This window comes from Aphelocoma coerulescens, chromosome 5, assembly GCF_041296385.1.
Source record: "Aphelocoma coerulescens isolate FSJ_1873_10779 chromosome 5, UR_Acoe_1.0, whole genome shotgun sequence".
Classification (NCBI taxonomy): domain Eukaryota; kingdom Metazoa; phylum Chordata; class Aves; order Passeriformes; family Corvidae; genus Aphelocoma; species Aphelocoma coerulescens.
Window position 1 is genome coordinate 22982824 of NC_091019.1, and position 21036 is coordinate 23003859.

General features: G+C 39.7%; 1 protein-coding gene across 5 annotated transcripts in view; it reads left to right on the plus strand.

Annotated features, from left to right (window-relative positions):
- The first annotated feature begins 3154 nt into the window (after positions 1-3154).
- CD44 (CD44 molecule (IN blood group)) overlaps positions 3155-21036 on the plus strand; it is a 57878-nt gene continuing 39996 nt past the window's right edge. For 2 of the 5 annotated variants that reach the window (XM_069017107.1, XM_069017110.1), the window contains exons 1-2: positions 3157-3388; positions 11741-11851. In XM_069017107.1, coding sequence (XP_068873208.1) covers positions 3376-3388; positions 11741-11851 — 124 coding nt within the window. In that variant the 5' untranslated portion in view covers positions 3157-3375. Of the gene's footprint in view, positions 3389-11740; positions 11852-21036 lie in introns of all 5 variants that reach the window. The other 3 variants (XM_069017106.1, XM_069017108.1, XM_069017111.1) reach the window with 3 other exon arrangements.

Below are 21036 nucleotides of genomic sequence, written 5' to 3' on the forward strand. Positions count from 1 at the left end.
TTTGATGCTGAATTAAAAAATGAAATTATTAAGTGAAGTTTTGTTTATCCAGAATTAGGGTGAGTAGGAAGTGGTGACATGCAAATGATTACTGATGGAGACAGCAGTCTAAACTGCTGGGTAGATATGAGTTCTCTGTCCATATCGTGGCTTTTGTCTCCTTTCTAGAGCTTGAGATTTTCTGACTTACAGCTGAATTCTCTCCAGGCTCCCCTTTACTCTGCTCTGCACATCTCCTCTGGTTTGCACCTCTTTCCACCTCCTAGCACTCATCAGAGATGCAAATTCGCTCATGTCTTCAATTTAACAGAGAAACAAACTGAGATTTAGAGAGACTCTTGATATTTTGGAACTTCTTTTCCCCTCTAAAATCTGTCAAGTTTTAGGAAATTCATAGGGAGAAAAGTCAACATAGTATTTGGCCTAGTGAAGCACACTGGTTTACTGAACCTGATCCTACAATTGTAAGTGTTCAGCCTTAGGGCATGGGTTTCAATTCCTAAACAAAGCTAAACTTTACAACTGAAATGGGGAAAACAAGCTCCTTGATTTTAATACTTCCAGCATGGAACAACCCAAACTTCTAAGACTTTAATTTGTATCTTATTCTCCTTTTAATGTGAAGTTTGAGGTAATTGAGAGATATATCCGAGTGCCTTTTGGGTTGGTTGTAATTTTTTTGAAGATGGGCCAAACATCTGAATTCAGACTGCTTTCCACACTTGAAGACTGGCTGACAGGTAGTACCCAGATCTCAAAATGCTGAAAGGGTTCAAAGTGTCAAAAATGGTGTTTTTCATGGAAAAAAAAGCTATTTTTACACTGACATGGAAAAGGAATCTTTACTAAACCAAAAATTACTTTTATACCTCTAAGAGGACAAATCTGTTTTGAAGTTTTCACATTCAGGAGCCAAAGCCTAAAGATAAATAGTGTCAAATTCTGGCTAATTTTGGGACTATTTAGAAATAGGGAAGGCACAGGTTGAGACAAAAAATCTGGTGAATTTGAGTCTCTGCCTATAGGAAAGAAGGGCTGAGATTATTACTGTTCTGTAAGCCTGTAGTCTATCTCAAGGAAAAGGAGCCACCATCATGTGACCTTCTGTAACTCCCCCTTTTTCCCCCGTTTTCTAGAACTTGTCTTGTGACTCTCAGATTTATAAAGATGCTTCAGTGTTGCTTGTATGGTCAGTGTTGCATGGCTGAAACTGTTCACATGAATGAGCATTGTAAAGAGTCATCTGAAGGACATTATATAAGAACATTTTGCTTCAGATCTCTGTGTCTCTAGACTTGATATTTTCAGTGACAACATATCTCCTGACAGATCTCTTACATTTTTCCATACTCTACTACCATATTTATAGGAAGAGATCATTATATATTTCATGTTTCTGAGCTGCAGCTCAGAAGTGATTCACTGACCTCCTTAGAATAATGCTAATCAGAAAAGAATGTGTTCAGCCCAGTCTTTATTCCCTCGTTTCAAATCCTGTGTCCCTCTCATCTATAATTTCTTTCCCTTTGTACCGCTCCACTCTCAAGAATTTCTGAAACAAGTCAGAGCTGCACACTTATTAATTCCAATATTCCTTTAGCACTGCCTACCATTCTAAAAAGCAAATATTATTTGCAAAGTAATAGCTCAGCATGCAAAGCCCTGAAGAACGTGTAATAGCACAGCAATGAGAGTGTACTTGACCTAGGAGATCACTATACGTCTCTTTATGGGAACTCTTTTGTACAAATGTTTTTCTTTAAAATGCCTGTGTCTTGAACTCTCCATTCAGTCATGCAGCAACCCACATGTTTTCACTTGTGGCAGAAGCAATTACTGAATCTGTGAGGGAGTAGAAATTATTCTAAGATATTCTAAGAGCCTGTGAGGCTCTAATGGCACTGCAGAGCCCAGAGCCCTCTTTCTATGACAGTGGCACTGAGTGGAGTAAAGTGTAAATAAGTTAGTGTTTCTGTTGGAGTAAAAAAGTAAGAGACCATTAAAAATGAATCTCATAAAATCATACTCAGACTATTCCTAATTTTTCAGCCAGTAATCTACCTACTGATAATACCCCATCCATCAGGGATGTTAAATGGAAAGCTGAGGAATGTAAAAGTAGGATGTCTGCAAGATGGTTAATAACACAGATAGAGAAGAGATGGGTTAAAATACAAATGTTCTTTCCCATAAAGTAATTAACCGGTGTTTCAAGAAACAGAGAAAACTACTAGCTGAGTTTTAGTCTGAAAGGTGTGTGACTGAAAGCACCCCTTGTCTGCAGCAAAGTCTCTGAGGAGTGGCAAATCCTACCATGGTGTGATTAATTCCTATTACTGGTTTCAGTGACTGTTCAGATGTTCCAAGTACAGCACTTGAAATGTAGGATCCGAAGTGAATCAGAGTCATAGTTAAAAGGGTCTAGTCATTTCATCTATTCTTCTGCAAGGGTGAGCATGTTCTCAAAAGCTATTCCACTATGTAGCTGGTCTCACAACAGGACCTTCCTAATGTTCAGATTCATTTCTTTCCTGTCTGAATTTTACCGCTTACTCCAGTTAAGCCTCAGGAGAAAGTTTTCCTAGTCTTGCTTGGCCAGACTTCCTGCTTGGCAAAGAATTCATTTGGCAAGACCAAAATCTGTTACTGAATAGGTTTTAGAATCTGTTGGCTTTAGGCTTTAAATCTGTTACTGATTTTGTCTTCAGAAAATATCAGTACCACCAAAATCTGAAATCCTGCAGATCTTTGCCAAAGAAAAAGAGTAGGGTGGTGGGGAAAGCGCAGACAGCTCCTTTGATCTACTCTTTCTTATCTGACAGGGCACGAGCCTAATCTTATAGGTGACTTGTGACTAAATCCTGCAATGAGATGTGTCCTTTAGGCAAGCTCACCTCAAGGGACGAGGGACATGACTTCAGTTTACAGCAGAAGTGGGCGAAGAACTGTGCCCAGCTGGTACTTCCACAATCTGTAATTACCAGGTATGTAAAGACACGAGTTCCTGAAAGCCATAGATCACTACCAGAGTGTAGCTGGTCCTAGCTAGTTAGGCTTATCTGCAAGGCTAATTAGCTCATAAGTAATGCCAAACAATCGAGGCTACAATGTTTTCAGCTCTGAGGCAGGCTCAGCTGACAGCAGGCTGGAGCTGCCTTTGCTATGCAGGTGTGCAAATACATGCTAAGCTGCCTACTCCCTGAAGGAAGGAGGACCTCGATTCTTACACAAGAGTGTTAAATAAAGCCATCAGCCATAGGTTCACCTTCTTTCTCTGGCCTAGTACTTCTTTGTCTAAGCAACAGGGAGCAACTTCAATGCAACTGCTTGAGAGACACCCAGGGGACCAAATGTCCCCTTGCAGCTGTGGTTGGAATGTTTATAGCAGGTAAAGGCAGCCTCAGCCTCCTCGGGCATTCAGTGAGGGCTTCCGGCTGCTCGTGACTAGCAGTGTATGCTGCATTTTTACATATTTATTTCTCAGGTTTCTATGAGTGCTCCAGTTAGTTCTCTAAAGCTAGAAAAAGTTCAAAGTATTCTGGACTTGCTAAGTTCAGCAAGGACTAGGCCATGTGAACTGTGTTTCAGATACATCTGTCTCTGGAGAACTGTGTGATTAAGAAGAGAGGAAAAACTAGCTAGACTGGGATTGAAGACCCGAATTTGAATATGGGAGGGGAAGTTAAAAAGGAATCCTAAAATAGTTGAGATAAGCTTTAGTATCCTTATATCTGTATTTGAACTAGACTCTTGAACATTCATAGCCTATCTCATATCTGTGCCCCTTGAGATATGCCTTGTATAATTCATCTCTTAGGGAGTAATATATTTGTAAGAGATCATGTTGATGTTGATGCAGGTCTATCCTTCCTGGGCTAGCTAATATCAAACAGTGACTCTCCTCCTGTATATGGGAAAGAGTCTTTGCAGGAGTGCACTTAACACATTCCATTTTGTCTCAAGACTCTCAAAAAACTGCTAGTATGATTCTCTTTCTGTGGTAGTCTAGCAGTTCCTGCTTGCTAGGTAGTGGTGTGTGGAGTTTATTATACTACCAGATCTATCAGACTAACACAACAGTTTTTTTATTCCTTCTGTTATCTCTGCCTCTTTACCCATTCCCCTAGGGAAAATTTTCATTGAGTTACTGCAACAATTATGGAAGGGTTGGTTATAGAGGACAAACTGAGGGGAGTATGAACCTCAGCTAAATCTTTATGAGTATAAACCTCTTTAACTTAATGTATCTTGCAAAAGACAGGAAGAGGGACTTCTTACTGATGAGACTTCAGATACAATGGACAGCAGAGAAACTACAGATTCTCTTGCTAGTTCTCATATCTATTTGTAAATCACTGAATTTGCTCTCATATCATGTATCTTTGAAATCTCAGATGACTCAGACATAGATAATTTCTTGTAAATTCAGTGCAAGTTGGCTGAAACTTTAACATCTGAAGGAGCCTTAATAGCTTTCCAGATCTGACTTGTTCAATAAGCTGTTCAGGCACGACCTGCTTAATTCTTCCAACACTTCAGTAAAATATCTAGACAATATAAGTAATGTTTTAGAGGTGAATAACTCATAATGTATTTATTGCCAGTTGTAGTTCTGCGAACGAAATGTTTGTGAACACATTGCAAATATTTTAGACATGCACTACTCTGAAGAATCTGATAAATTCATGGACAAATGTTTTCTTTATCAATGAAGCACAAATTATTGAAAAAGGAGTATTCAGGAACCAAAAGATGATATGGAGTTGCTTAGCAATGGTGATCATGTCATACTGTGTAATTTGATGATTATTGTTTTTATATATTACCAGCATAGTGCAAATTTTGTAATGTACAATTGCATAAAACATTGAATTTCTTTTCTGTATAGAATTTCTGTCTGGCTAATATCTCTTGCTGATAGATCCTGTCAAACATCCCTCAAAAGGTAACCCAAAAGGACTGCAACTGAATGCAAGCACATTTTCAAAATCATATTGAAAGTAATAGTTTTTATTGAATTGTTAGCTATTGTCACTCAATATTACTAAAGAAAAGACAAAGCAAATAAGCCAAATTTTGGCCAGTAAGAAAGGCACATTTTCAAACACAGCTGTGTTGTTTTAGGTAATTTCTCTCTAATGAAAGAAATTTAATCCATAATTGAACTTTTACCAACTATGTAATAATATCCCAAATGAGTGTTTATTTTTAGTTTCTAAAATGTTGGCTTTCATTGCTACTTAAGCCAAGTTGTTAAGTAGGCAATGGATGTGCAGTCTAGTGTGACAATTCCCAGTTCCAAGAAAAACTCATTGTCTTGTAATAGCACTCAGCTCCTCCCTTACCTATTTCTATAGCAGAAATTCAGGCACAAGGAGATGTGCAAAACCAGAGCTTCTGTCTCACTAATTTTGTGAATTCTATTTTCTGTGCCTCTGTCCCGGCCTCACACAAAACTCCAGCCTTCAGTCACCCAGAATTACCTTCTTTTGCTTGTTTACACTACAGAGAAGGGAACTTGCCTCAGAAGTGGTAGGTTTTTCTACTTGGCAATTCCAACATACATTATGTAGAGCTCAGAAATAAGGCTCCAAGGGGAAAAACTGGGAGGGTTTTCCTGCCTTATGCATTCTCCATCCATGGAGGGGCACTTAGTGCCACCAGGATGTGAGACACCTCCTCAGGCTCCGTGTTTTCCAGCTGAGCTCAGGGTTGAGCACAGCAGTTCTGGCTTTGTCTGGGTATACCCAGATGGAAAAGATCAAACCTTAGGAAACAAGCTGCTGCTGTTGCACCAATTCATTGATTCCTGGCTATGTTTAACCTCCAGAACGTACAGGGTTTGAGGGGAATGCTGTTTGCTGCAGATGTCTGCGCATCCAGCAAGGCAAAAGGATTGCCCATTTGAGGAAGAAGATGCTACTGCTGTAGCAATGCTTTCCTTAAAAACATATAAGAGTGGTGGTCTGCTCTGTATGTATTTTACCCACTGAGTTCAGCATTTCAAAACCTAGCACTGCTGTGCCTGTCAGCCTCCTCATCCTGTTCGTTGCATGATGTGTGCACACCTGCACCTTCCCTCCTAGAGCCCTGCTGGAAACAGCTGGAACCCTTGCCTCTGAAAACAAACATGCTTATTATGGTCTAAAATTAGGATGCTTTTCCTTCCCTTCCACCTTTCAAAGGGATCATAAGACTGACTAACAGGGAGACTACTGAAATTTAGTAAGTTTCTGTTTATATACAGACAGGGTCTGTTTTTAGTGCTCTTTGTAACTGAAAAAGATAGGCTTAGCTGCTCATTCCCACACTGCTATGTTTAAGACACAGTCTAAATGTGGATATGTTGGATGTGGCTATGGCAAGACTGGCACCAATGAATCTGGTGTGAACAGAAATTGTTCCAGCTAAAATTCGGGGTTTACTTTTGTTAGATAGGAAAATATTTTATCAGTGGCTATAAATCTGATGTAACCCCTGTATCCTCTTAGATTTTATAGATAGAAAGATAGATATATACATATACAGGGGAAACACATAATGCAGTAAGCAGAATTATCATAATACCCATACTGGGACTGAACTAAACACTGTTTGCAGCTGCCTTGATTCAAAATTCCTCCAAATAAGTGGAAAACCTCCCTTGACTTTGAATGGCTCTGGTCAGGTCTGTATTAGGCACAAGGGCCTCTAAGTATTTATCTATATGTAACAGTTAACAGTTTGGTTATGCAAATATGAAGTGTTTCCAGAGTTTCCTGAATGTTTGCCTTTTGTAAATCTCACCTGCTCTTCTGGGGCTTTAAATATTTGATTTAATAATTCCAATATGCTGCATGGAAGAGAGAACGTGTGAGAAAGAATGGGGGCTAAGAAAAAGGAGAGATTAGTGGAGATGACAGGGAGAAGTCAAGGTAAAAGTCATGAAGCAAAATCAAAAGGAAGAAAATTGAAAGACAGTGGGGAGGAAAGAGTACATCCAGGAAATGACTTAGTATGAGCTTGGTTCACCTATTGTATACTGCCAACAAAAGAAATGAAAGTGGGAATACAGAATGCTGAGCACAAAGAGAGCAGCTCATGCTCAGCATTCTGTATACCTACTTTCTTTTGCTGTAGCAGCTCCAGGGACTTCTTTCATGGTCTGTGTGTTGGGAAGGCCAGCCAGGGGAAGGAGGGGCAGAGACAGACAGAAATCACCTACAGAGAAGGTTCTCCCCTCAGGTTCCCTTGTATTCCCCCACCCCCAGCCCTGCACAGCTGCTGGTGACTCAGTCACTAATGCATTCTGTGTCTCTGCTGCGGGCTGGGACAGCTGGTGGCCCTGCTGATGGGCAGGTTTCCAGCTCCATCTCCAACAACAACTTAGTTACTGAGGGGGGAATAGTGGTGTTAGAGCTGTCCGTGGGGACTGGGAGCATGATTTGCTGCCTGGGCACTGCTGGCACATGAGGGTCAGCCAGGGACTACGTGCACGGCGGTGGTGCTGGGAACAAGAAAAACGCTGGGGCCACATGGTGTGACATAGAATTCCTTAAAGCCAGCTTGAGCCATTCCGGCTGTGAAGGTTTCTGCCAGTGTTGGATTAGTGAGTTGTTTAGGGATCTGGGGCAAACCAGTAAAACAGGCTGATGAATCCACACGTAGGTGCCAATCTGGGTTGCTGCCTTTTTCAGGAGTAAACAACTAGGAGCCATTGTTCATCTCCCTAGCTCTCTGCAGGACACAGGCTGTAAATTACATCTAGGAACAAAAGCTTGATGGGAGTAGAACCGGGCGCTCAACTTCCCAAGGGAGTGCTTTGCCCTCCAGCCAAAAGAGCAGCTTTTCTTGCTTAAACCAGCACAGGCTCTTCTTGTGCCTTCCCATCAGCACTCTGAGCCCAAGAAAAGTGTGCAGTTCAAGATGCCACACTGGAGCGCTTACAACCGTTGCCATTACAAAACCTGTTTTCGGGATTGATAATGAAAATTAAATCTACTCTGAAATTGAATCCAGTCTGAAACGCAGGAAACTAGATTGCAGTCTAGGGACATGGAGGAAATCTTATTAAAAATAGCATATTTTATTGATGTTACAGATAAGTGGGTATGAAATCCTCCCTGCTCCCCCAAATCTGATTTTCAGCCAGTCTCACAGATCACCCGTAGTCTACGGAAAATATACACAGCCATGACCAGAATTACCTAATGACATTTGTGCTTTTTATATTCACTAAGACCAGTTGCTGTTCAACTCCCTATAACAAGCTTGAAGTATTCACCAAATTATGCTCAGAAAATGATTTTTTTAATTTTTAAAAAATAGTATTCTGCTGATAAAAGAAAAAAATTAAAATTAGGAGCTTTAGTTTTTAGAAATTTCAGCATTTCGAAGACAAATGCCAGCTATTTTCACTGAAACAAAATTCCATTCTACCCTTCTTTCAATTTCTCCCATAGTGAAATCAATCTCCACTGATACCTTTTTTTCCATCATAAGTACAGGTTCATTCAGGTACATCCATTTTCTTGTCTGTCCACAATATAAAATCTAAATATTCATTCTCAGGAGAGACTGCCCCACTGAGTTTAGTGGAATTTTGGTCTTTCAATTAAGCTAGACCAGAATTTTGTCCTCTATGTGAATTCTTGCCAGAAAACTATCATCTTTTTATATCACTGGTAAGCCATGCTTGTTCCTTTTCTATGGCTCCAACATATGAATTCCCTGTTAGGATTTTATAAAAATTAATTAGTGCTGGCTGCAGTTCACATGTGTGATAAAATCACAAATGAGTTATTTTGCTGTTCCTGTACTATATTTTACCATCACAGAATTCACTGCGTTAAAGGCATCAAAGAAAAACACTCTTTTAAATGCTGGGGCTTTATCCTTTTTCAGTCTTATTGCTTCATTCTCTTTTGAAAACTTAATTCATTAATCATTTTACAAATTTTTGGTGCCGGTAATTTAGCTGCTTGTGGCCAAGAAAGTAAGCAAATTCCAAATCTCAAATATTTAACTGTACTGACAGGCTCAAAAGGGATGCTCTGCTGCATTTCTTCAGCTGAAGATTTGCTTCAGGATTTTTCTGTTCCTATGTACTAAGATTTTCCCAAACTAAAGGAGAAGCTATGTATTTCTCACAAAGAAATCCCCAAAACAAAACCAAAAACAAACCCCATACCCAACTGTTTTTTCCAGAGTTGTACATCTGCTTTGACTAAGTTCTCTGGGCAGCTTTATGCCCTGCAGCCAGGGTAAATTTGGACTGCTGTGTACCTGAGACCAACATATGCTGACCATGTTTGTGTGGGAAGGAAGGAAACATTTTTGTGTCATTTTTTCGTTGGAATGCACCTGTGTGTCGTGGGCTGACAGGTAAGCAGGTGGATGGCAGGAGGAATGGCCAAACTCAATGTCACATACAAACAGCCCATTAACTATTTTTGTCATTTATCACGTGAAAAGACATGATAATGTGATCAATTCTTTTTCTTGCATAGATCTGCCTTTTTCTTTTGCATTAGGCACCAGCACCTCCATGTACCTGGTCTATATGTGTCTAATCTTAGCCCAATTTTTTAGGGCAACAAGCAAGAGAGAGTCTTTCCGAAGTGGAATACCACCCACCCCTGCCAAACATACGCAGAAGTGCTGAAAACACTGAGATGAATAACAAGTAACATTTTGGTATCTAGAAAACAACCTACTCATAATCAGGTGTCAGAAGGGCTAGAATTAGAAATTTCAGACCATGAAGAGACTAGGAATTTCCACTCCTGGTAAAATAAGACTCTGCCTCTGTCCCTAAAATGGACATTTTTCTCCCTTTACCTGTGCCAAAGAAAACTTATGTTTGTTTTTTTTTTTTTAATTCTGTATAACTATGTATAAAGGATATTAATGGAAAGGCAATTTATGTTCTTCAAAAATAAGACTCAAAATTTCCTGAGTTTTAATTAAATGTTTAATTATTCTGTTTCATCCGTAGGATGTGAATTTTAAAAGTAATTTAGCAATTGAAGAAAAATATACACTTAGTAAATTTAAAACATTCATTAATTGTGCACCGGCATTTTGAAATAAACTTTATTAATGTATTTTGATACCAAAACATTTATAGAGATAAATGTACAGGATTTTACAGAACTATTTCTCTTTCCACTTTAGACAATAAGGTATATAGGAGATTGCTTTTTAATTGCTTTTAAAGCGGTTTCTTTAAAAAAAAAAAAAAGCATATTCACTAAAGAAAATGTCTTTTATCTGTAATTTCAAAGTTTCTAGCTTCTTAATAAAAAGATTCCCTGTGTTTAAAGGAAAGATTTTCACTTTAACTTTGTCCCATCAGATATTTTAGACCTGTAGGAAAAGCCTGTTGGAACCTGTTGCTAAAAATTTGGCTGGTTGAGGAAAGGATAGCCAGCCATCTCTAAGCCAAAAGGCAAACAAAAGGCAAAGTCCTGAAAACCTCTGTGTGACCTTCTTGTGCCTGTGACTGGAGAGACCTATCTGTATTTTTCCATTGTTTTGTGTTAACAGAGATTAAATGAATGAGAAAATTCTTTGAAGTGGGGAAATCGACAAAATGGTAACCTGATATAGGACTATTCATTCCAGATTTGGCAAGGGAAACTGAAATCAGGGCATTTCTGGCTGTCAGTCATTGCCACATGCTGGTTGTTAAAGGTGAGATGTACTGGCTTGGGTGACCCCTCATCCCATGGCACATGTGACCCCTCATCACATGGCACATCTCCAGCTCTAAAGAGAAGCCAGTGCATGGAGACACCACAGGCAAGCGCTAAGGCACACAAGAGACAAGGCTTTTGCTTATCTTCAGAGGCCTTGAGGTTTTCACCAGGGGTTTCATGAAGAGCCAAACAAAACCACACACTGCAGTGAACATATGTCCCTCAGGAACTGAGTGAGACCTTGTCTGAACCTCAGCGATCTCATGCCTTTTCCTCCAGTTTCTCTGCTTTCTGAATCGGGACTAGGAGGAAAAATTCCTTCCGTACCTCATGCCATTAATACAATAAAATATCAGCCTTAGTCCTCAGTATCACTGGCATTGTGCTGGCACTGGCATTATTCACTGCTCTTGCTGGAGCAGCCTGTGCTGAGAACGGACTGTGGGAAACTGAACCACCTTGACTTACCTTCTGCATGATGTTATCCTCCAGCAATGAACAAAAACATTGCAGAAAGCTTCATTGCAGAGCAGGCATTTTAGTTGCTCTTAATTGAACTGCAAAAAGAGAAAATGATGAGATAGGAATAAATAAGCAAAATATATTTTGGGAAACATCCAGGCTGTTATAGATGCTTTACCAGGGTTCAGAAACTCTAGTGCTTTATGTTCACTTGGTTTGCAATAATGAAGAGATTTTAAATGCAGGAGGGAAAGCTTATAACAAACAGTGCATTTCTGAGCTGAATCAGGAGAGATTACACAAATTTTCCTACAAGCACAGTAAGTATAACTTTTGACTGGACTTGTGTAAGAAGAGAAGATTTAGTGGCTCTTTAAAACTCAATTGTGCCTGCTTAGTCAGTACTAGCTCTCCTTCCACTCCCCCTTCTTCTGCTTCTGGGTAACTTTAGTTGCAATATGGGTGTGACTTTTGATGGAGCTTCCCCCTCCCAGTTATGTCATTACTTAGTTCCTTTGAATCAGAATAAAAAGTGCAGCAAACTTCAGACTCATTGACTGCAGGCTTAACAAGCGTCGGGGCTTTTCTTCTTTCTGCAGCTTGCAAGGATCTTTGGATTTTGCAAAACAGTTCCAAGAAAAAAATGGCCAACTTCTCCTTATGGGCAACTTTTGGATTATGTTTGCTGAAGCTCTGTCTAACAGAAACAGGTAAGATTTTTATGAATGAAAACACTTCTGATTGTTAAGTTAATGCTTCAGACAGCAAGTGCTCTTCTGCTAGATAGCTAACAGCTTTCTTGCACCTACATACTTTTTTATTTTAAGTGTTATCAGAGATGTTTTAGAAATGTAATCTCAGTTGTGCTGGTCTGTACAATCACAGAAAGCTGTATATTGCTTGTAAAGGGTAATTCCAGATCTATAAAACCTGAATTGCAGAAGATTAAAGAATGAAGTTTAAACTCAGACCAGGACTCCATTAGGGAATTCAGAACGGCTCTGGTGAAGCTCAGTTCCACAATGTGACTGCTGTTACAAACGCAGTTTGCTCTCCCAGCTCCGTTTCGGACTGCAGCGAAAGGGGGGGCGGGGGAAGGGGCTGAGCCCCCCCCAGCTTACAGCTGCATTCTGGAGTTCACACGAGCTGAACCAACAGCTGGAACATACTGCATTTGGGCACAGCCCTGCTGAACGGGAGAAAAACTCGGGGGCTCTCCTGTGATTTGGAGAGCTTTTATGCCAAGCACACTTGCTTCTGACTTTCTAAGGTCTCTTTGGGGCTGACTGATGAGCTTTTGGAACAAAGGGGGTTAGAAGTGACAAAATTCAGTTGTTTACCAATTGCCTTCCTGCAGTGTGGTTATCTGCTTCAAATATTGGTATTTAAAAATGTAGGGTAAATACAGAGAGAGAGAAAAAAAAAAATTATGTCCAAAGTGACAAAAAGCTTTTGAAATTTCATATGGTGCAGGCTCAACCATGTTTTAGGGAAATGACCATACTTTCAACAGACTCTCACTGTGACTGCAACTGCCTCGAGGCATTTTGTGGTTTGGGATAACAGTTGTGCTTCTATATTGTTTTTGTGCTCGTCAGTTCCAGGAGTCTAACAAAATGCATTTTTCATGGCCCTTGTCACCCAAGGGCTGTGTCTGTGTGTATAGTGAATATATATCTCGCTTGCTTGAGCAGCAGGGGATACTTCTGTAATGGTTGCAGCGCTGCCAGGCTGTGAATGGGTGTGTCAGAGGGAACAAGTTCCTCGTGCATCTGTGGTAGCTGAAGCAGCCTCATTGCTTTTCTTTCTAAAATTGTGTGTCCATCGTACCTAAATGCTCTTGCTAAGATCAGGTAAACAGACAAAGCCTTAAGAGAAAGGACAGGGCTACTGTAGGCAAATAAGGTATGTGTTTAAAGATGTGTTTAAAGATGTGTTTAAATATTTGGCTTGGTCCAAATCTGTGCACTATATAAATATTATAACTCCTCGACTGATTTTTAGTTCTATGAGCTGCCTGGAGTGTCCTAGAGAGCAGGGTCTGAACTGACTCCGGGATTTTTACAATGCTTTACAGTGAGACAGAAAGTCCCATAATCGAACCTTCAGCATAGCTACAAAAAGTATGTCAAACTTCACATATGCCCCCCAGGGAAGTTTCTTTACTGGCTTAGTAAGGTATTGCACTATAGCTACAGTATATTTGAGTTGGTGTAAAATACATTCCAGCGTGACTTTGTAGTCAGTAATCATTTCAAAACAGCAGTTGATGCTGGTGTTTTCTTTTTTTAGCCAGTGATTTTGCTGTGCATCACAGACTAATAGCTATTGCTGTTGGGAAACTCCTGAACTGGAATTTTGATTCCTTTAGTACAGAGTTTTACAGAATTAAAGAGGACTTGGAATTACTCTTAATTGATTTCAAAAGGAAAAATGAGATACAGAGAAAGCTGAAAAACTTATTTCTGTGGTGTTGTGGCTATACTGTCATTGATATGTGAACATGGTTTACTCATGGTGTTGACATGACTTGTCTAAGCAGTCTGGATCCTGGAGAATATAGATGCTGACATCTTGGTTAACAATGTTTTTGTAGCAGATTATCTCCTGTGAGCATTATGTATTTGTAGAAATATTTTTCTCAAAGTTTTCCTTAATTAACACAAAGCAAATCCTAGAATTTTGACCCCCAAACTGGAAGAAACTGGAACAGAAGTAGTAGTGGTACAGATGAAATGGAAGGAGGGAGAGTGAGTCTGCCCGTGGGAGGAGAGAGCTTGGCTGTTAGCACAAGGTAAGGCTCTGAGACAGGGCTACTGCAGCTGCTTATCAGTCACAAAGGAAGAGACCTGCCTGCCCCTTGGTTTACATATCTATCATGTAAATTTGTAAATAAAGCAGTTTGAAGAAGCTCTTTGTGCTAGTTTATTTTCACTCTAGTCCTTACAGTGTGTATCTTGGCTGTTTTCCCAAAGCTACAAAGTAACTAGGCTTTATTAAGCATTCACTTGAACTTTCCATCATTGTTTAGTGGAAGGGTTACGTAGCTGCCCTTGAAAGATGCGCACACAGAGCCAACAAACCATGGCAGGGGATTGTCTTACAGTCTTTGGAGAAATGTTTGAAGATTCTTTAGGTACTGGTGTTCACCGCAATGAAGAGCCATTACCTTGAAAACGGGAAGTAAGAGAAAGGCTTAATGAGGACAGATAGCATCATACAATTGAGGATGAACTTTTTTAAGTAAATGCTTTTAAAACCACTGGTGGCTCTAGCCAAGGTTAAACAAAATCTTCATCCATGTGTGGTATATCTTTCTTTCCAGAAGAGTTCCCCAGACTTTTATAGACCTGACTTTAAGATACTGTGAATATTGCAGTTATTCATCTTTCACCTAAACGTGCGTGAGGTTCGACACTGTCAAGAATGTGCCAGCAGTAGGAGATATCATGACACGCTGATAGACAAATAAACACCGGAGAGAGAATCCTGACGTCATTACTGCTAAAATACTTGTTGAAAAGATGTGATAATATTTGATACTATTGAGTTCTGAATGTAGTTGACTGGTAGAAAAATACATTTTAGAGAAGCAGAGAAAGAACAGTGTAGAGTTCTTTTATAAGGAGAGGGTAAATCAGTCAAAGAACTTATAAGTTTTTGACATTCCAAATGCTGTAAAAAGGCTTCTCCATCTGCTGTCTAGTCTTCTTGCATCACATTTTTGTTCCAGAACTAAGGCATAAGTGTTTGAAAATACAGTCAATATGGAAGATGATAATTCTCCTCTTCACATGATATGTATTCTGTTATTTATATATCACTGTTTGGTTTTGGTCTCTTTTTTTTCAAGAGAATGCTGTGTGAGAGAGCAAAGGAAGGAGTTCTGCAAAACTCTCCTCTAAAATTGTTTTTTCCAGGACCAAGAATAAATGTACGTGGTTGCCTGTGAAATACAACTTCACAAATGATAATTGTGAAACAAACATGACCCACCACAATAATCTTACCTACTTTGAGAACAATGCAACATTGCACAGGAACAACTAATGCTGTTCAAAACACATCGTGTTTTAGTGTCAGCTGGCATCTGGGAGCATGCTGATTCAATCTGTCAGCATTAAACTGAATTCTTAGAATAGAGAAATGCAGCCTTCCAAGTTGGTACAAAGTAAAACACATGCACAATCTATTTTGTTGTTTGCCTTTTCCTGTCAGGGTTTCTCTGTGACAAACCTCGTGGTTTGGACCGTTCCCTGTGTGTTATCCACGACTGTAGGCGTGAAGCCGGTTTGGTGTAGCTGCTGGTCATTTTCCAGGAGTCCATCATCTCTTAACATACAGTCATCTCTCCCTCCCAGAGAGGCAATAATGATTTCAAAGCTATCAGACACTGTAATTATCAGTGACCATTATGGGTGCTAATAGTTGTGGCAGGGAGGATTGAGTCAGTGCTGTGAGTTTATCAGCTTCCTCCCCGCTCAATCACAAGGCTCCCCAAAGTGCCTCAGCAGTAATATCAGTAGCAGCTGGCTGTGATTTCCCTCCCTTGCCGCGGCTGCCGGAGCTGCCCCCGCCCAAGGGACGGCACAGCAGCTCATCACATGAATGAGTTTGCATGCAGCAATGCGAAGTGGCAGGTGAGAAAAAGAGGGGTTTTCCTTGGAGAATCTTTCCAGTCAGACAGAAAGTTCAGCTAATTGCAATTTAAAGTTCAAACCTCCATGACTGTTTCCTGCCTAACGAATCCTACAGTCATTTTTTGAGTCTGTGCTTTCAATTAAGAACATAATTGAACTTTCTTTTGTAAGCAATGGCTTTGGGACTTTCCAGTTCCTCTATACGACAGCACTGGCAGCTTTATGTAATGCAGCAGTCTTATTTTGGCACAATAACCTTCGATTCTCAGATTGTGAAACATTAAAAAAACCCACCCAAAACAATACAAAAGGCCAGAAGAAGCAAAAGGAGTTGAAGAATAATCTACAGCTTTAGCAGTTAAAAACATGAAAGCACAGGCAGGGTATGCTAATTCAAAGTAAAAATCACACAGAAGACCTGAATTCTACTTATATTTGGAGTTTGAAAAATACATTGCTTCCCTTTGTTTTCTCTTTTCTCTTGATGATTGATGCAGCTTAATAGCTGGAAGCTCTAAGAGACTGTGTTGTGTCTTAAAAGAAAAAAACCAGAAAAAAAAAGCCAGACATGCAGCAGCTGTGTTAAAACTTCCGTCTCTCTTTCTGCTAATGATACTGTTCCAAAAGCATGTGAGAGGGTTATAGAAGAGATTGCCAGGGTGCAAACTGACAGCTGCCTAGGAAAAGGGCATTAGCCTGCAATCCTCGACTTCACAGTTAATGTCTGTTTTACAAAATACCTGCTTTCGTAAATAAGATGCTGCCTCTGACAGAATATATAATAGTAAAAAAAAAACTGCCATGGCATAGCTTTTGTTAATTATGTATGTCTCACAGTGACAGCATGTTAGCAAAACAGGTTCTCAGAAGTACATTTCCCTAGGGGGCTTTTTTATTGTTATTTTTGTTAATGGATAGGTGTCTGTAAAGAAGCAGGGTGTGGTGTGTGTGGGTAGCTGTAATGAATAGTTTCTTGCAGGTTTCCCATACAGAAGTGAGAGGTTAACTGAAGCTCGGTGGTTGTTCTGTGGGCACCCAGACCCCTGGGAGCAGATGTAAACAAGTGCCCAGAAAGCAAGCAAGCTGCTGGCCAAACTGGGGTCTAAAAGTCGAGCACCAGCCTTAAGCTGGCAGCCTCTCAGAGAGAGCACAGCTTGCCACCAGGGAGGCATATCAGCAAGGGGTTGGTATCATGCGTGCCAGGGCAGCACGGCTGCGGCTGTTTGCAGGGAGCGCTCTGAGCCCTCATGCCCACTCAAAACAGACTGAACAGGCTGGAATACGCTCTTCCTGCAGCATGTAAATGCAATAGTTCAGCAGTGCTGTAGGGGTGGTTGTGATGGGAATGATTTACCTACCCTTTGCCATCGGCCAACAAGGTGGAGTGTCCATATCACAGAATGAGGAGACGAGGGAGTGACACAATATGTCACTGCTGAGGATAGCCAGGTGTTCCCAGCTCCATCCTGGTGCTCTGGATAAAGCTTCTGCACAAGGAATATGGAATAGTTAACCAGTCATGTTCAAGGGAAAGTAGTATTTGCCAATTCTAAAGAAACATGATTCATTAATAATGAAGACACTGAGGGTGCGGCCTGAACGCATCTTTCACTCACTTCCTTATTTTCCCTCCTCCTGCTTGATTAGGTGTCCTTCATTATTTACATGTCCTTTCCCTTTCCATCATTTACACAGGTGTGTAAGTGCAGAAAAAAGAGCTTCTTTCGCTAATGAGTCTTCATTTTTATAAATGTAGTGTTTTGTTCTCTGTTCCTGTATATTGTTTATGCATATATTTGACATATTGGAATACTTATGTAAAATTTATTCCATTTCACTTGGAAGTGAAATAACACATATTTTGTTTAAATCAATTTGGCCAGTAGCAGTGCTATAAAAATCAGATAAGACTTCATTGCTCTGACAGTTTTATCCTGTTTACTTGTGGGTTTGCTATCTCTATACACACTGAGGACCAGCAGCTATTTTCAGTTCAATAGCAATTGTTTCCTGTTAGACAACAGCAAATGCAAAGTAGAACTTCCTTAAAGAGTTCTTATTCCATGCTTATATTTTATGATTGGGGATGTTTAAAGCAGTTTGCCAAGTGAGAACTGACTTACATCTTTTGCTCTACTGTCAGACAATGCTTCTTCAGGTTCAAGAACTTTAAAATTTATTTAATCATTAACTGAAGAAGGGTGTCTTAAATTTAGTCAAGTTGCACTCCTGTTTGCACCAATACTTCCTAGTTATAAATATCAACTGTCTTCTTGAAGTTTTGGAGGTATTTGTTCATAAAGGCTTGATCCTCTGGGAAAGGCTGTAGGGCTGGAGTGTCTGGTGACTTCGTAAAATTGTATTAACAAAATACCGCTCTTCCATTGCACTAGTCAGAGTAACTTTGTCTTCTCGTGAGGAGCAAAATGTCTCCTAGCACGGAAAATAAGTGTCCTTCTTGAGGTTGCATATTGAACTCTAAATTTTTAAACTCCTCTTTTCCAGAATGTAGCAAAATCATTTTATAGCCTACTGAGAAGAGATAACTTGGTGGTTCCAGTTCATCACTGAGTGGGCACAGCTAAGGCTTTAGACAAGCACTTATCCCATTAACAATTCTTGTATTAAAAGTAGTAACTGCCAGACATTTTGAGCATGTGAGACACATTCCCATGGTGACTGCCTAGAGAGAAGTTTCTTTCCTGCTTTTGTGGCTTGCTTCAGTAAAACCCTGGACCCATTTGCTCCCTATTGTGGTATAAACTGCTGCAGAGCTCTTCTAAGAGTGTCTGATGATTTTTGTGTCTTGTGACATTTCTACAAGATCAGTTCTATTAATTCCTTTTTTTTTTTTTTTTCTTCTCCTTTTATTCTTATGGCTTAATTTCCTGGCTGCTTTTTGGGTGGGAAAAGATTTAGAGTAGTTTTGCTTTATTTTCTCAACATATTCTTGTCCTGCCAAGTCTCACACGTTATCTAGTAGTGATATTGTTTGTGTTCACACTGAACAGAGCACAGCATTAACTGTTTTTTTAAAACAGTGAAGCAGGGGCAATCTTAGAGCATCATGGAAGGGTAAGATCAGCACAGTTTTTCAGGTGATTTTTCAGGGCATCTCTAGGCATACACACTAGATAGTGTTTTCTGACTCTGTGGGTTCATGTGGACTAGAGAAAAGCCCAGTTGTCCAGCTTTCCAGAAGGAGACATATCCTATGAGTAGGAGATTGTTAAGACCAGTGACTAAATTTGAATTTTCTTTCTGATAATGCTTTGATGACAGTTTATTTTAATGCAGGTAGTACATATAACAAATAGTCTGGGTTTCTTTCTGGTGCTGGAGATAATTTTTCTTCTTTTATATTTCTTAACAACTCCTATTACTTATATGTATGCCAGTGGGGACCAGACCTATCATAAATTAGTGCAGCATAAACAATATATTGCATAAAGAACAGTGCAAGACTGGTAAGATGTTGCAGTAGTGACCTTACAGATCAGTAGAATTTCTATCCAAAATTTTGCATTCGCAAATGAATAAACTCGTTAATTAATTTCTTCTGCTGAGCAAAGGAGGAAAAATTAAAAAATCTCTCTCTGCCTGACTAGTCTACTCTTCAAAATAAAATACAGACAATGTTATTTTCTTCAATTGCTTCTGTGTTGTCACAAACCCATTTAAAAAATATAGCGTAACCACAGCTTCGAAAGTCTTGGGCCCAGCAAGGCTTGGGCCCATTAATAACCTAATAAAGTATTTATTGATAACATTTACTTGATACACATCCACTTCTTCAAAGCTCAGTGTGGGCATTCATAACAAAAACAAGTGATCTTTCCTCAATATATCCTCCAGTACCTTAAACATTCAAACATTTCAACACCAGCATGTCTGAGATGTATTCCTTCTGTTTGTCAGCTTCTGGATTCTTCTGACTTTTGTAGAAGAGCTTGAATTCTTGAAACAGATTTGACATCTTAGGCTTTCTCAATGTATCACTTCAGAAATAGTTGGTGTCTCTGTTGAAATTTTGTTGTTTTTTTCTTTCCTTGCATTGCATGGAGTTCATGTAAATATTACAACATTTAGTTAAGAGGGAGTTACTTTATCTGATAGGTTTCACCAACACATCTAGCAGACCTTGAGTCTGAATGTATTTAAATTACCCTAGAACTTAAAATTTCAAGTCTAGATATAGTAGTGTTTAAGAGAGAAAGAATATTCCCAACTAGTGAGAAAGAAGTGAACTGACAACCATGCTGCCAGCAGAAAATAATGATTAGTGATTTTTATATAGCCCATGGGAAGTCAGTGTTTTTATCCCCACCTCACAGGTAGGACAACAGAGAGAAAGCAGTGTAGCTGTAAATAGAACATCTTCTCCAAAGTTCTAGCCTCTTGTCCCATCAACAAGATTAGTGCCTCTTTTTCTTCAGTTTCAGAAAGCAGGTATGAGTTCACATACAGGGCTGTTTCAGCTGAAAGAAGCATTATGATTAATTGTAAGAAAAATGTTCTTGTGCAAATATTATTCTACTGGATGGGAAGTGAACAAGAGCACAGAGGACCAGAGCATTCTCTGAAAACTGTAACCGTAAAAACAGGAAACTCTCTTCAGTTGCTGTTTGGCAATCCATCACTGTGTCTGCCTGTGCAATCCTTCCTTCAGCTGAACAATCCATGTGAGAAAATACTCCTTATGAGTAAGAGTAGGGATTTTCGTAATTTATGAAACCCACAAAACCAATTTTTGCAGACCTAGACTGAATTTCTTAACAGTATCAGTCTTCTGTCTGACTTTATTACTCATGGTGCTCAGGTCATGCCATTTTGTCAACACAGTCACAATCATATTACTGTTGACCCACAGCAATTGCAAGGCAATGTATTAACACCTTTTTTCCACCCCTGATGTGATACAAATATATCCACAGTGATAGTCATGACAGCATAACTAATTGAAACCTCTCTTTTTCTTTTTAATTTACTGGTTTGGTATCTTGAATTGATTTCTCTATTGGGAAGTAGCCCAATACTTCCCACCCTCCCAGAGAAAGTAGTTTTATGAGTCAGATGAATTAGCAGTGTGTTATAGCAAGGTGTGTCTAAGACATGTTTTTAGACTGTTCAAGGAAGATAGTAGGATCTATGCACAATGATTGGTAGCAAATCACCTGGAAAAGTGGTTTCTCACTGTATCAGCTACTTCTGCTGTTTCTAAGAGACATCACAGAATCGCAGGATGGCTTGGGCTG